This window comes from Rhinatrema bivittatum, chromosome 4 (genome assembly GCF_901001135.1).
Source record: "Rhinatrema bivittatum chromosome 4, aRhiBiv1.1, whole genome shotgun sequence".
NCBI classification, from domain to species: domain Eukaryota; kingdom Metazoa; phylum Chordata; class Amphibia; order Gymnophiona; family Rhinatrematidae; genus Rhinatrema; species Rhinatrema bivittatum.
In genome coordinates, this window is record NC_042618.1 from 475,749,900 (window position 1) to 475,765,587 (window position 15,688).

Here is a 15,688-nt window from a genome sequence, read left to right on the forward strand (position 1 = left end):
TACTTCTTAGACTTCTGGCATTAGCATACAAACATTTCAAAGTTTGTTTTTTGTTTGTATTTTCATTCTGCTTTTAATTGATAGGGATAAGTTAGAATTTTTTAGCTCAGGTGAGTTTTTAGTTACAGGCACTTGGACTGCTTTTCTAATTATTGAAACCTCACTGTCGGGATGCCCTAATTCTAATGCATCATTAGTATCCTTTGAAGATACCTCTCTCCGAACCATGCGCTGCTGAGCGACTGTCGGCTTTCCCCTTTGTTCTAGTTTAAAAGCTTCTCTATCTCCTTTTTAAAGGTTAGCGCCAGCAGTCTGGTTCCACTCTGGTTAAGGTGGAGCCCATCCCTTTGGAAGAGACTCCCCCTTCCCCAAAAGGTTCCCCAGTTCCTAACAAAACTGAATCCCTCTTCCTTGCACCATCGTCTCATCCACGCATTGAGACTCCGGAGCTCTGCCTGCCTCTGGTGACCTGCGCGTGGAACAGGGAGCATTTCAGAGAATGCCACCCTGGAGGTTCTGGATTTAAGCTTTCTACCTAAGAGCCTAAATTTGGCTTCCAGAACCTCCCTCCCACATTTTCCTATGTCGTTGGTGCCCACATGCACCACGACAGCCGGCTCCTCCCCAGCACTGTCTAAAATCCTATCTAGGTGATATGTGAAGTCCGCCACCTTCGCACCAGGTAGGCATGTTACCAGGCGATCCTCACGCCCACCAGCCACCCAGCTATCTACATTCCTAATAATCGAATCACCAACTATGACGGCTGACCTAACCCTTCCCTCCTGGGCAGTAGGCCTTGGGGAGATATCCTCAGTGCGAAAGGACAATGCATCACCTGGAGAGCACAGGATCCTTTCCTGCTGCACCTGGTTGATGCTCTCCCATCATGAGACCTTCTTCCTCCAAGGCAGCACCAGGGCTGCCAGTCTGAAGTTGGGACTTGACAACTATGTCCCTGAAGGTCTCATCTATACACCTCTCTCTCTGCTTCAGCTCCTCCAGATCTGCCACTCTAGCCTCCAGAGATCGGACTTGTTCTCTGAGAGCCAGGAGCTCTTTGCATCGCATGCACATGTACAATTTCTCACCAGTGGGTAAAAAATCATACATGTGACACTCTATGCAAAAGACTGGGAAGCCCCCCTCTTGCTGCTGCCTTCATCTCAATTTTGATCAGTTCCTAGTTAAGTTTTAGGTTGCTATGGGAGTAGGAATGTGTCTAACATCTTTTAAATGTATTAGTGAATTCACTATATGTCTGGTAGTGGCCTACAGGGGTCTGATCGAATTCTCAAAGTTTTTGTTGATGGTTTTGTTTTTTTGTGAAAGTGGCACCTGCCTATAAATTAAGGGATGAGCTAGGGGTGGGTGCGAGGGATGGGAAATCCAAACAGTCTAACTTCAGTTAGTCAGCCAGAGTGACTCACTGCTCTCTTGATTAACAAATGTTGGTCCCTATTCAAACCCAATCACACTACCTCAACACCTTTCCAAGGTGAGTAACTGAGCTGAACTATTCATCCTTTTTACTTAGGTATACACTGCTCCTAGCTTATTTCTAGCTTCTGGCTATTTTTTGGTTTTTTGTTTTGTAGTTTGTTTTTTTTTCAATACAAACACTCAGTTTGTATTAAATACAAACACTCAGTTCTTTAAAAGTCTGCAGAACACTCAGTTCTGCAGTCTAACTTGTTTATTCACTGCCTTTCTATTAAAAGCACACACACACACACACACAAACACACTAAATAATATTCCCAAATAGTTAACTTTGCCCCCAATACTTTTAAAAAAGACAATGTCCCAAGCAAAAACTTTCTGATTCCTTTCAGCCACCAGCAAGGTGATCCTCTCCTCTTAGTGTTCCCACTGGAATGTTAGAGTGGTTAGAGTGGTTGCATACAAACAAACAGATTTTAGAGAACTAAATGACGTGGAAATACTCATTATTCAATCACATGTCCTTTTAATCAGAGAGAGTGTGTCCAGAACAAATGTAAATATCTTCAGATAATGATAGCTTGATCATATGTTATGAAGTTTTGTTCCCTGACACGGGACTGTGTTTCGTGACGCTGTCTCGGGAGGGACAAATGCAAACTCAATAGGCATCAGATAAATTCAGATGTGCAGCAAGTTATATAAATTGACAATAACAGATCCAACTGGGAAGTAACAGATCCCTGATAAAAAGGAGGAATGCAAACATGGCATGACCGTGAGTTTACTATGCTTGGTCTGATCAGGCAGGAGAAAGTAATTGGAGATATAATAAAGATTTTTTTATATATGTCAGATGAGTTTAAAGCCCCGCTGAAACGGGCTATTGTCCAAGAATGGGGCACTGGCTCACCATACCTTAGCGACTTGGCAAACAAATATAAATGTAATCGGGGCCACAGCGGGCATCCAGAACTAAGACCTGCCTGATCAGGCCAAGTGTCGTAAACTCACGGTCATGCCATCTTCGCATTCCTCCTTACCTTATATCCTGCCCTACTGATTCTAGCCCTTGTCCTGGCCAGGTGGTGTCACTACAATTGGACTTTATCAGGTCATGGATGAAAAAACAAAAGCAATGGTATGGCATTCAGCTCAGCCACTGCGATCATCTATTAACAATTTTTAAAAAACCTTTCAGCCTTTTAACTTGTTTCAATGTATTACATTTAGATATTGTAAAACAATAAAAATCATTACCAATTAGTTAAGAAGTGCCTGAGGTCAGTAAGAGACCTCTCTTGCTGCCTCCAGAGGCTAAGCGTTACTATCCTAACCACCAGAACCCACAGAGAGAGGACACGGACTCCCTCTACACCATCGTACTCCTAACCCCGAAAGGACACGAGGGCCACGGTGAAGGCCCTCTGCCTGCAGGATATTCCATTTAATTGTTTTTAGCTGTGGCAGAGGTCCTCCGCCTTCACTGCAGTATGGGTTGGCCTTCTGCACCACATTACAAACAGCATGCACACTTTCTCTAACACTCTTCTCATTTCAAAAATAAGACTGTGCACTTATGTCTTAGTTCCCTCCAAAAGAAAAACAACAAACTGCCGCCCATGTCTTTATTTATACAACGGCTTATTCCATGAGGACAGTGAGCATTCATCTGTAAACATTCACTGCAGATGGATGCCACAATGCCAGGACTTCTGCATGCACAAGCTGCAATGTGCACAGACGTCCTAGCTGAGAAAGGACAAAGCACCACCGACCGCTCAGTTCTTTGGACTGTAAGCATACTGTCCGTTCATGCTAAAGCACTGAACTGTATTACCCCGTACTTCCCACTGGTCATCCAAGTCGGCTCAGATGATGTAAGCTGTTCACCTTGACCAGACTTCAAGCCCACCTGGATATCTGCTTTAAGTGTTCGAATACTGCATAGAGGTGCAGGATGAAACCTATTCAGAGCCTGAGAGAATGGAACAGTGAAGTCCCATTTCCGATCTCCTGTGAGCTTCCTGTAATTTAGGTCACCTTTGAAAAGGACTAAATCTGACTTCTGCAGCTCAGTGTAGAGATCCGGAGCAACCTGAGCCATCTCGCAGAACTCGTACGGAAGAGTCCAAAAGAGATGATCATGGTAAACCCAAACCTGCTTTTTCAGATTACCGTCCCAGTTATTCCCACACTTAGACATCCATCGGTGATTGGCTGCTCGGAGCTGCTGAATAGTCCAGCGAAAATCAGACTTTGTAGTGTCCGATACAAACCATGGAATACACTTCCCATGAAAATGGATTTCCGTGGCCAGCTTGGAAGTTAGCAAGAAATCTGCCAAAACAAGATCAGTCACAAGTTCAAATCCCGCATTGTCCAGGACAACGTCAATTCTTGTGACAGACTCTTTGCAGTTGCTCGTCTTCCTGCTGTGAGAGAGGATGGACCACAGACATTCGGAATCATCAACCAAGATGCAAGGCTGAAGGGCAGCCAGGGAGTTCAGGGGGCTGCACTTCTGAGAGTTGTCCTCCCCGGAGGAAATGGAGAGGTCACACTTGTTCCCCCATAATGAAACCTGTTTTGGAGAGAAATCCAAGTGGTAAGAAAGTATTTCTTCACTTATTTATTTACGCTGTTTTTATCTACCAACATTCGTAGGTACATCATGCCGGTTTACATAGAACAGTGTTCACAGGAAAAAGAGTTACATAAAACTGGAGCAATGGTAACAATGGAGTTAAGCAAATCAAGGTATTTCAAGAGATAGGGTAAACACAATAAAATAACAATAAGAGAACATGGCAATGGAGAGGTCACACTTGTTCCCCCATAATGAAACCTGTTTTGGGGAGAAATCCAAGTGGTAAGAAAGTATTTCTTCACTTAAAGCTTCCAAGGTGTATTCTCTGTAAAATCAGAAGTTTAACAGCCTGATGGGTGGCAACTTACCCACTATTGCTGACTGCAATATTGAGCATGTCGTGACCTCTTCCTGTTAAATCTTAGAGTGTAATGTCCTAGCAGTTTATTTACTCATGCACACAGAACACTGTCCAAAGGGCAAAAATGATGCACCTGTACTGGTGCACAGCTGCCCCTTTGTGACTTGGATGATTAACTGTTGTGGCTTATGGGTGTTAAACGTTTTGATTCAGAGGATAATTTGCCCTGCATTATTTAAAGGATGGCATTAAAAATAAAAGCATTCAGGAGCTTTGCAGCACTCTGTAGAATGACTTCTCTTATGTCATTTTCAAATGGTCTCCTACAATGAGACTATTTTATAAATAACCAAGACCATGCTACCCTGCTCCTTCCCAAATAGCTCTCATCACAGCCTACGTTACGTACAGGAAAATTAGTTCTTGCCTGTTAATTTTAGTTCCTGTAGTACCACGGATCAGTCCAGACCGTGGGTTGAGCCTCCTTTCCAGCAGGTGGAGACAGACAAACTGAAAGGGTGTCCTATATGAGGACAGAGCCTATCCTGTAACCCTTCAGTATTACCATCGTCAAAGCAGAAAACAACAAAACCAGAATAGGATCAAGCAAGTAACCATAAAGCTCAAATGAGCAACTGTAGAACAATGTGAGAAACATGAAGTGACTATAAGCTCCTGCATATACTTGGTGCTTGAACAACCAAGGCTTCCAGTGTCATTGCTCAGCATTCTTGCAAGGAATGAAAATATCCAAATCAGCGAATCTGCAAGAACAAGCTTCAAGAGGAGAGAAAGAAAGACAAAACAGGGAAGGGCGTCTAGACTGATCCGTGGTACTACAGGAACGAAAATTAACAAGTAAGAACTAATTTTCCTTTCCCTGTATGTACCCGGATCACTCCAGCCTGTGGGATGTACCAAAGCTTCCCTATCCCAGGTGGGACAGAGACAGTCCCGCTCGAAGCACTTGCTGCCCAAAGGAACCAAAAACCGGCGCTTGCACATCCAGACGGTAGTGTCGAGCAAAGTTATGAAGGGACGTCCAAGTAGCGGCCCTGCAAATCTCTTGCGGAGAGACCAATTGGCTCTCCACCCAGGAAGCAGCCTGAGAATGTAGCAAATGAGCCTTTAAGCCCTCCAGAATTGCCCATCCTTGGCAGAGATAAGCCGAGGAAATGGCTTCCTTCAACCATCATGCAATAGTGGTCTTAGAAGCCGGCTTGCCCCGATTGGGACCACTCCAGAGGACAAAAAGATGGTCCGAGACCCGAAAGTCATTGGTAACCTGAAGATACCTGAGTAGAATGCGTTTGACATCCAGTTTACGAAGGTCGCCTCCAGCGGTACCCGCAATTTCCTCTGGAGAAAACGCTGGAAGCTCTACAGACTGGTTGACATGGAAGGCGGACACCACCTTCGGAAGAAAAGAGGGCACCGTTTTGAGAGAGACACCGGAGTCGGAAAATCGCAAAAAGGGTTCCCAACAGGTCAACGCTTGAATCTCAGAGACCCGCCGAGCGGAGGCGATCGAAAAAAGAAAAATTGTCTTGAGCGTAAGGTCCTTTACCGTAGCCAGATGGAGAGGTTCGAACGGAGCAGAACAGAGGGCCTGGAGGACCAGATTGAGACTCCACGAAGGACAAGTATTATGAGCGGGCGGCCGCAGGTGTTTGACTCCCCTCAAGAACCGAACAACGTCTGGCTGAGCCGCTAAAGGATGACCCTTGACCTGTTCGAGAAGAGAGCAGAGAGCGGAAACCTGCACATGGAGGGAACTGAAGGAGAGGCCCTTGGAGAGACCCTTCTGCAGAAAAGAAAGAACCGAGACCGGGGCGGAGCATGCTGAGATACCGGACTCCTCACAGACAGTCTCAAATACCTTCCAGACGCGCACGCAGGCTAGAGAAGTCGACTGCTTTCGGGCTCGAAGCAAGGTGGAGATGACCTCTTCCTTGTAGCCCTTACGCCTCAGACGCCGCCGTTCAAAAGCCAGGCCACTAGACAAAAGCCATTGGCCTGGTCAAAAAATACGGGCCCCTGCCGCAGTAGACAAGGAAGATTGCCTAGCCGCAGAGGTCCGTCCGTCGCCAGGTTGACAAGATCTGCGAACCATGGCCTGCGAGGCCATTCGGGTGCTACTAGAACCACTGGCCCCTGGTGGAGTTCTATTCTCCTGAGAACTTTTCCCACTAGGGGCCACGAAGGAAACACGTACAGAAGGACGTCCGTGGGCCAAGGGAGAGCCAGAGCATCCACGCCCTCCGAGCCCTGGTCCCTCCAGCAGCTGAAGAACCGATTGGCCTTGGCATTGCGCATGGTCACCCTTAAGTCCAGATGGGGGGTTCCCCACCTGCCGATGATCAGATCCATGGCTGCTTCCAAGAGTTCCCACTCTCCCGGATCGAGCAATTGGCGACTGAGAAAATTGGCCTGAACATTCTCCTTGCCCACAATGTGGGAGGCTGCCAGGCAATCCAGGTGTCGTTCTGCCCAGGCGAAGAGAAGACTGGCTTCCAGGGCCACCAAGCGACTGCGGGTGCCCCCCTGACAACTGATGTAAGACACGGTGGTGGAGTTGTAGGACAGCACTCTCACCGCTTTGCCGCGTATGAGGGGCAGGAACTCCTGCAGAGCCAGATGCACAGCCAGGGCCTCCAACCGATTTATGTGCCAGCGAGACTGAATCAGGGACCAGATCCCCTGGGTGGACCGGGACAGGCAGACTGCACCCCAGCCCAAAAGACTGGCGTCTGTGGTTACTATCGTCCACTGTGGAGACTGGAGGGGCATTCCCCGGAGAAGATGGGGGAGCGAAAGCCACCACTACAAGTCGGTGACGGTAGAGGCCGAAAGGGGGAGGACTATGTGAAACTGTTCTGACACTGGCTGCCAACGGGATAGCAAAGCTTTCTGTAACGGTCGCATATGAGCAAAAGCCCAGGGAACTAGGTTGATGGTGGAAGCCATGGACCCCAGGACCTGCAAGTAGTCCCAGGCCGTTGGCAGAGGCAACGAGAGCAGATTCTGAATCTGGCCGATCAACTTGAGGGCCCGCGCACGAGGCAAGAAGACCTTGCCCACTCGAGTGTTGAAGCGGGCTCCCAAGAACTCTAACTCCTGGGAGGGCTGAAGGTTGCTCTTGGAAAAATTCATTATCCACCCGAGAGACGCGAGGAGGGATAATACCCGATTTACCGCCTGTTTGCAGAGAGCCTCCGACTTGGCCCGCAGAAGCCAGTCATCCAGATAGGGGTGAACTAGAATGCCTTCCCGGCGAAGGGTTGCCACCACCACCAACATGAGCTTGGTGAAGGTGCGAGGCGCGGTCGTAAGGCCGAAAAGTAGGGCCCGAAACTGGAAATCCCGGTTGAGAATGTGGAAACGAAGATACTTCTGGTAATCGCGGTGAATCGTGATATGGAAGTACGAGGAACTCTCCTGGGCGAACCGCCACGATGACCGCTCGCAAGGTTTCCATGCGAAAACGTGGGATCTTGAGAGCTCGGTTGACCCGATTGAGGTCTAGGATCGGCCGAAAAGCCCCGTCCTTCTTGGGAACCACGAAGTAGATGGAATACTGGCTTGCGCCGAGCTCCTTTTCCGGGACCGGGACAACTGCGCCCAAACTCAGTAGTCTGGCGAGGGTTTGCTCTACCGCTTCCCGTTTGGAACACCTGCATGGGGAGAATAGAAAGAGATCCGGTAGGTCACGAACAAGTTGGAAGGCGTAACCGTCTCGTACAATGTCGAGGAGCCACTGGTCCGACGTGATTTTGATCCATTCCTCGAAAAAAAGGGAGAGGCAGCCGCCCAGAAACGGAACCGAGGAATGGGCCGACTGAACTTCATTGTGTGGCAGGCTTAGGGGTGGAGCGTGCGGGCTGGCTCTCGCAAAAGGGCCGATGCCCACGAAAGGGCTGCGACCAAGACTGAGACCGGAAAGAATAACCCCTTGAGGGGCCACCCCGTCCACATGGGGTATACCGTCTCTGTCCCCGGAAACGGGGATGGGAGGGTGGTAAAAGGGCGAGATTGTTTCGGATGATCCTCCGGGAGCTTATGGACCTTATTTTCCCCCAAGGAATGCATAAGCTTCTCAAGGTCCTCTCCAAACAGCAATTTACCTTTGAAGGACAGTGAACCCAGCCATGCTTTGGAGGACGGGTCAGCCGACCAATTGCGCAGCCAGAGAAGTTTCTAGCAGACACCGCCAAGGCCATCGCTTTCGCCTGGATGCAGAGGAGGTTGTAGAGCACATCAGCCCCATAGGCGATGACGGCTTCCAGACGTTCGGCCTGCTCCACCTCTGCCGACAGGAGGTCCTGGGTGCCAAGTAACTGTTGAGTCCACCTGAGACCTGCCCGCAGCATGAGACTGCTGCAGGCAGTCGCGCGGACCCCCAGGGCCAGGACTTCAAAGATGCGTTTCATATGCGCCTCGAGCTTGCGGTCCTGTCCATCCTTCAGAGCAGTCAATCCCTCCACAGGGATAGTGGTGTGCTTGGTGACTGCAGAGACTGAGGAGTCCACGGAGGGATTTTTCAACATATCCAAACATTCCTCCAGGAGGGGGTAGAGCTTGTCCATAGCACAGCCCACCCGGAGTCCCGCTTTGGGAGCCTCCCATTCCTGCAGGAGCAATAGCTTGTACATGGGATGAAATAGAAAAGCGCTTGCCGGAGTCCCGCCAGGACCGGGTCCATATTTTTGGGCAAGGAGGCCGTAAGGGCATCTGCGGGGGGGGGGGGGCCCTCCAACCCCAATTCCTGGAGTACAAAGGGGATGAGGGGCTCCAACTCCTCCCTTTGGAACATACAGAGGACCCTGGGATCGTCCCCCTCCAGAGGTGGGAGGGTAGCAGCTGAATCAGGAGGGTCGGGGGGGGGCACACCCGGGACCACCCGCACCCGAATAGACCCCGGAGGCTCCGCAGCCGGGCAACCAGTCAACGGCGCCCGGGCAACCAGTCACGTGTTTATTAACTCCTTCAAAAAAGTGAAGCAGATTTGTGAGGCAAGACTTCCCTTGGGTAAAGCCATGCTGACTTTGTTCCATTAAACCATGTCTTTCTATATGTTCTATGATTTTGATGTTTAGAACACTTTCCACTATTTTTCCTGGCACTGAAGTCAGGCTAACTGGTCTGTAGTTTCCCGGATCGCCCCTGGAGCCCTTTTTAAATATTGGGGTTACATTTGCTATCCTCCAATCTTCAGGAACAATGGATGATTTTAATGATAGGTTATAAATGTTTACTAATAGGTCTGAAATTTTATTTTTTAGTTCCTTCAGAACTCTGGGGTGTATACCATCCGGTCCAGGTGATTTACTACTCTTCAGTTTGTCAATCAGGTCTACCACATCTTCTAGGTTCATCGTGATTTGATTCAGTCCATCTGAATCATTACCCATGAAAACCTTCTCCAGTTCGGGTAGCTCCCCAACATCCTCTTCAGTAAACACGGAAGCAAAAAAATCATTTAATCTTTCCGCGATGGCCTTAGCTTCTCTAAGTGCGCCTTTAACCCCTCGATCATCTAACGGTCCAACTGACTCCCTCACAGGCTTTCTGCTTCAGATATATTTTTAAAAGATTTTATTGTGAATTTTTGCCTCTACAGCCAACTTCTTTTCAAATTCTCTCTTAGCCTGTCTTATCAATGTCTTACATTTAACTTGCCAATGTGTATGCATTATCCTATTTTCTTCTGTTGGATCCTTCTTCCAATTTTTGAATGAAGGTCTTTTGACTAAAATAGCTTCTTTCACCTCCCCTCTTAACTATGCCAGTAATCGTTTTACCTTCTTTCCACCTTTCTTAATGTGTGGAATACATCTGGACTGAGCTTCTAGAATGGTATTTTTTATTTATTTATTTATTTATTTAAATAATTTATATACCGGAGGTTCCTGTATAATATACATATCACCCCGGTTTACAAAGAACAGTAACAATCGCTACATTTTGCGGTTTACATAGAACAGGATTAAACAACGAAGTTTAACATTGAGCAAAAATAAGTAAACAAGTTTTAACATTGAAACAAACGAAGTAAACAAGTTTTTACTTTGAAACAAATTAATAGAAGTAGGCAAATAGTGAATACTATTAAACCATTAATAGACATGCGGTTAATAAATCAAAAAATAACATGGAGATATGTAAGTCCACATGAATATACCGTATTTTTCGCTCCATAAGACGCACCTGACCATAAGACGCACCTAGGATTCAGAGGGGGAAAATTTAAAAAAAAAAAAATTGTGCTAAACCGGCTCTGCGTCTGGGCGTCTTATGGAGCAAATTAGGGGAGTGCATAGTTTTTTTTTTTCTCCCCATTTTGTTTTCGGGTCTGGGGAGGGCCATTTCGGTCCACTCCCCAGATCAGAAAACTTTTCTTTCTGTGGGAACCCCCAAAACCCCCCCCCATCCCAACCCTTTAAATTAACAACCTCCACCCCCCTGACCCCCCCAAGACCTGCCGAATTAATTTCCTGCAACCCCCCACCCTCCTGACCCCCCCCAAGCCCTGCCGAATTAATTTCCTGCAACCCCCCACCCTCCTGACCCCCCCAAGCCCTGCCGAATTAATTTCCTGCAACCCCCACCCTCCTGACCCCCCCAAGACCTGCCAAACGTCCCTGGTGGTCCAGCGGGGGTCCAGGAGCGGTCCGGGAACGATCTCCTGGGCGTGAGCCGTCGGCTGCCAGTAAACAAAATGGCGCCGACGGCCCTATGCCCTCACTATGTCACTGAGACCGACCGCTGCTATTGGTCGGTCTCAGTGACATAGTGAGGGCATAGGGCCGTCGGCGCCATTTTGTTTACTGGCAGCCGACGGCCCTATGCCCTCACTATGTCACTGAGACCGACCAATAGCAGCGATCGGTCTCAGTGACATAGTGAGGGCATAGGGCCGTCGGCTGCCAGTAAACAAAATGGCGCCGACGGCCCTATGCCCTCACTATGTCACTGAGACCGACCAATAGCAGCGGTCGGTCTCAGTGACATAGTGAGGGCATAGGGCCGTCGGCTGCCATTTTGTTTACTGGCAGCCGACGGCCCACGCCCAGGAGATCATTCCCGGACCCCTGCTGGACCACCAGGGACGTTTGGCAGGTCTTGGGGGGGTCAGGCGGGGGGGGGGTTGCAGGAAATTAATTTGTCAGGTCTTGGGGGGGGTCAGGAGGGGGGGGGGGTTGTAGGAAATTAAGTCGGCAGGTCTTGGGGGAGTCGGGGGGGGGTGTTTGTTAGATTTTTGTTTGGTTTTTTTTTTTATATTCGCTCCATAAGACGCACATACATTTTCCCCCCACCTTTGGGGGAAAAAAAGTGCGTCTTATGGAGCGAAAAATACGGTATGTATGTACACTGTATGTAGACAGCATGAATATGTGAATCTCTAATTGAATTTTTTTTTTGTTTTTTATAATTTTTTCTGGGCTGTGTTTATATTTTGCACTGAGAGACTGCTACTTAACTCTTCTTCATATTGTCATTGGAGTTGAATGTCTACTAAAGACTGATTTTGAAAGTTTTTGACAGACTTAATTCCCCAGAAAAAAATTATAAAAAACAAAAAAAATATATTTCTTCAATTAATAAATATAATTTTTACAGTGATGGTAAATGATTAGAAGACCGGTTGGGCTTTGGGTTAAAATCACAACGTCTGGCTTGATGACACCGTCACTTAGGCTATAATTTAAATTTAATTCAGTTGCCCTTGCTTTTCACAGTTTACCGATTGGGTTATTGTACTGACTCTTCTTGTTTAAAAATTGGTAATTGAAATCTCCCATTATTACTGCACTACCAATTTGGTTAGCTTCCCTAATTTCTCTTAGCATTTCACTGTCCGTCTCACCATCTTGACCAGGTGGACAGTAGTATACTCCTTTCACTATAGTCTTCCCCGACACACAAGGGATTTCTACCCATAAAGATTCAATTTTGCATTTAGTGTCATGCAGAATGTTTGTCCTGTTGGACTCTATGTCATCCCAGACATAAAGCACCACACCGCCTCCCGGGTGCTCCTCTCTGTCATTGCGATATAATTTGTACCCCGGTATAGCACTGTCCCATTGGTTGTCCTCCTTCCACCATGTCTTTGAGATGCCAATTAAGTCTATGTCATCATTCACTGCTATACATTCTAATTCTCCCATCTGGCTACCTATTAAATACAGAATTTTGCACAAAGCACTCACCATTATCCACAAATCTATACACAACCAACTACCTTTAGACCTTCAGTTCCCACTCAAACTATACACATCAGCAAAACCCATCAGAGCGGCACACAAAGGAACACTCCAAGTCCCCCCAACCAAATCCTCTCCTCTAACCTCCACGAAAGAACAGGCATTCTCCACAACTGGCCCCATCATCTGGAACAACCTGCCGGCTGATCTAAGACTGGAACAACCTGCCGGCTGATCTAAGACTAGAACAACCTGCCGGTTGATCTAAGACTAGAACAACCTGCCGGCTGATCTAAGACTGGAACCTTGCCTGATTACCTTCCGGAAAAAACTCAAGACTTGGCTTTTCATCCAAGCCTTCCCTTAAGCCTAACATTGCAACAGTTCTTTCATTTAGCCCAATAGACTAAATGACCGACCCAGCCACTGTATACTCATATGTTCTCATTCTCCAGTTTTTTCTGTCCTTTATTTCCTGGCTACTCTAGCCCCCAAGTTCATTCTCCCTGTTATTTGTATCTGCGCCTCGGCCTTCCTGTTATATGGTTTTTGTTCAGTTAACCCCAAGTTTGATGTAAACCGGCCTGATATGAAGTTTGTCATGAAGTTCGGTATAGAAAAATGGTAAATAAATAAATAAATAAAATCTTCTTAGATTTCTGGCATTAGCATACAAACATTTCAAAGTTTGTTTTTTGTTTGTATTTTCATTCTGCTTTTTAATTGATAGGGATAAATTAGAATTTTTTAGCTCAGGTGAGTTTTTAGTTACAGGCACTTGGACTACTTTTCTTATTATTGGAACCTCACTGTCGGGATGCCCTAATTCTAATGCATCATTAGTATCCTTTGAAGATACCTCTCTCCGAACCATGCGCTGCTGAGCGACTGTCGGCTTTCCCCTTTGTTCTAGTTTAAAAGCTGCTCTATCTCCTTTTTAAAGGTTAGCACCAGCAGTCTGGTTCCACCCTGGTTAAGGTGGAGCCCATCCCTTCAGAAGAGACTCCCCCTTCCCCAAAAGGTTCCCCAGTTCCTAACAAAACTGAATCCCTCTTCCTTGCACCATCCGTGCCAGCAGGTGGAGACAGAGAAAGTAAAACTGACACTGCTTTATATACACTGATGCCACCTGCAGTTCATCAGTATTGATCTGTACCAAAGCTAAATGGAAAAACACCATAAAAAAACATTTGAATATAAACTTGATAAAAAGAATTTCTGATGTCTGTAATTTACAACAGTTGAGCGGACAACTCTCCACCCTCCTTAATACTTGGGCAGGACTCTGGACTGATCAGTGGTACTACAGGAACAAAAATTATCAGGTAAGAACCAAATTTTCCTTTCTCTGTACGTACCCGGATCAGTCCAGACTCCTGGGATGTACCAAAACTTCCTAAACAGGGACCTAGAGAGTCCTGCTCATAACACACTTTCGCCAAAAGACCGAGACTCCCGATCCGCCACATCCAGCCGATAATGTCTTGCAAAAGTATGCAGAGACTTCCAAGTTGCCATTCTACAAATCTCTTGTTGCGATACCAAGTGAGCCTCTGCTCAAGAGGTCGCCTGAGATCGGGTGGAATAAGCCCTCAAGCCTTCCGGCACTGGCTTACCCTTGAGAATGTAAGCAGAGCCAATAGCTTACTTAAGCCATCTGGCAATGGTAGTTTTGGAAGCTTGAGACCCCTTCTTTAGACCGCTCCACAAAACAAAAAGATGATCAGGCCGTCTAAAACCATTCGTGACTAAGACAGTGAAGTAACCCTCTACGAACGTTCAGTAGCCGAAGCTCACGAGCATTAGACTCAGAGGCTGCCAAATCCAGAAAAGCCGGCAGCTCAACAGACTGTTTAACGTGGAAGGAGGACACCACTTTCGGGAGAAAGGATCGTACCGTCCGTAAAGATACACCCCCGTCTGATATTTTAAGAAAAGGATCTCGATGCGACAAAGCTTGTAACTCCGAAATTCTCATCGCAGAGCAAATGGCTACCAAGAAAACAACCTTTAAAGTTAAATCTTTAAGAGTAGCCCTGCAGATAGATTCAAACGGAGCCTCACACAAACCCTGCAGTACCAGGTTGAGGTTCCAAGGAGGACAAACTCTCCTCACTGGTGGACATAAATTCTTGACTCCTCAAATAAACCAGATCACATCAGGATGACAGGACAAGCGGTAACCATCCAGCTTTCCCCTCAAACAAGCCAAAGCTGCCTCGTAAACTCTAAGAGATTGAAAGCAAGGCCCTTGACCAGACCGTCCTGCAGGAAAGATAAAACGTATGACACGGAAACTCACAAAGCCTGAACCCCCTTAGCCACACTCCAGGACTCGAATACTTTCCAGACTCACGAGGTGGACTTCCATCTAGATTGGAGGAGGGTAGTAACCACCAGTTCCGGGTATCCCTTCGACCTTAAACGCCTCCTCTCAAAAGCCAAGCCGCTAGATAAAAGTGATCTGCCTGGTCGGAAAATATGGGGCCCTGTCGCATGAGGCAGGAGAGATGACTGAATCGCAATGGGCCCTCGGCGAACCATGGATGACGCGGCCACTCCGGGGCCACAAGCACCACCTCTCCTGGATGCTTCTCTATTCGCCGCAAGATTTTGCCCACTGGCAGCCAAGGAGGGAAAACATATAGAACTCCCCGCGGCCAGGTAAGGACCAGAGCATCTACACCCTCTGCACCATATTCCCTGTGTCTGCTGAAAAACCGAGGAGCCTTCACATTGTGGCGCGTCGCCATCAGATCGACCTGAGGGCAGCCCCATTTCACGCAAATGAGTTTCATCGCCCTATCCGACAACTCCCATTCTCCCGGATCAAGTAGCATGCGACTGAGATAATCTGCTTGTATATTCTCGACTCCGGCGATATGAGACACCGATATTTGGAGTAAGTGCTGTTCTGCCCAAAGGATCAACTCCTGAACTTCCAAAGACACCGCATGGCTCTTGGTGCCTCCTTTTCAGTAGATGTAGGCTACCGCCGTCGCATTGTCCGAGAGAACTCACACCAAACGCCCCTGAACTAAAGGCTGAAAGGCAAGCAAAGCCAAACACACCGCCTTGGCTTCCAAG

The 15,688-nt window shown here is 47.4% G+C and overlaps 1 protein-coding gene across 5 annotated transcripts in view; it reads right to left on the reverse strand.

The window, feature by feature from the left end:
- Positions 1 to 1,952: 1,952 nt before the first annotated feature.
- LOC115089219 (protein-glutamate O-methyltransferase-like) overlaps positions 1,953 to 15,688 on the reverse strand; it is a 36,802-nt gene continuing 23,066 nt past the window's right edge. For all 5 annotated transcript variants that reach the window (XM_029597304.1, XM_029597300.1, XM_029597303.1 and 2 more), the window contains one exon: positions 1,953 to 4,027. In XM_029597304.1, the coding sequence (XP_029453164.1) occupies positions 3,257 to 4,027 (771 nt within the window). In that variant the 3' untranslated portion in view covers positions 1,953 to 3,256. The remainder of the gene's footprint in view (positions 4,028 to 15,688) is intronic.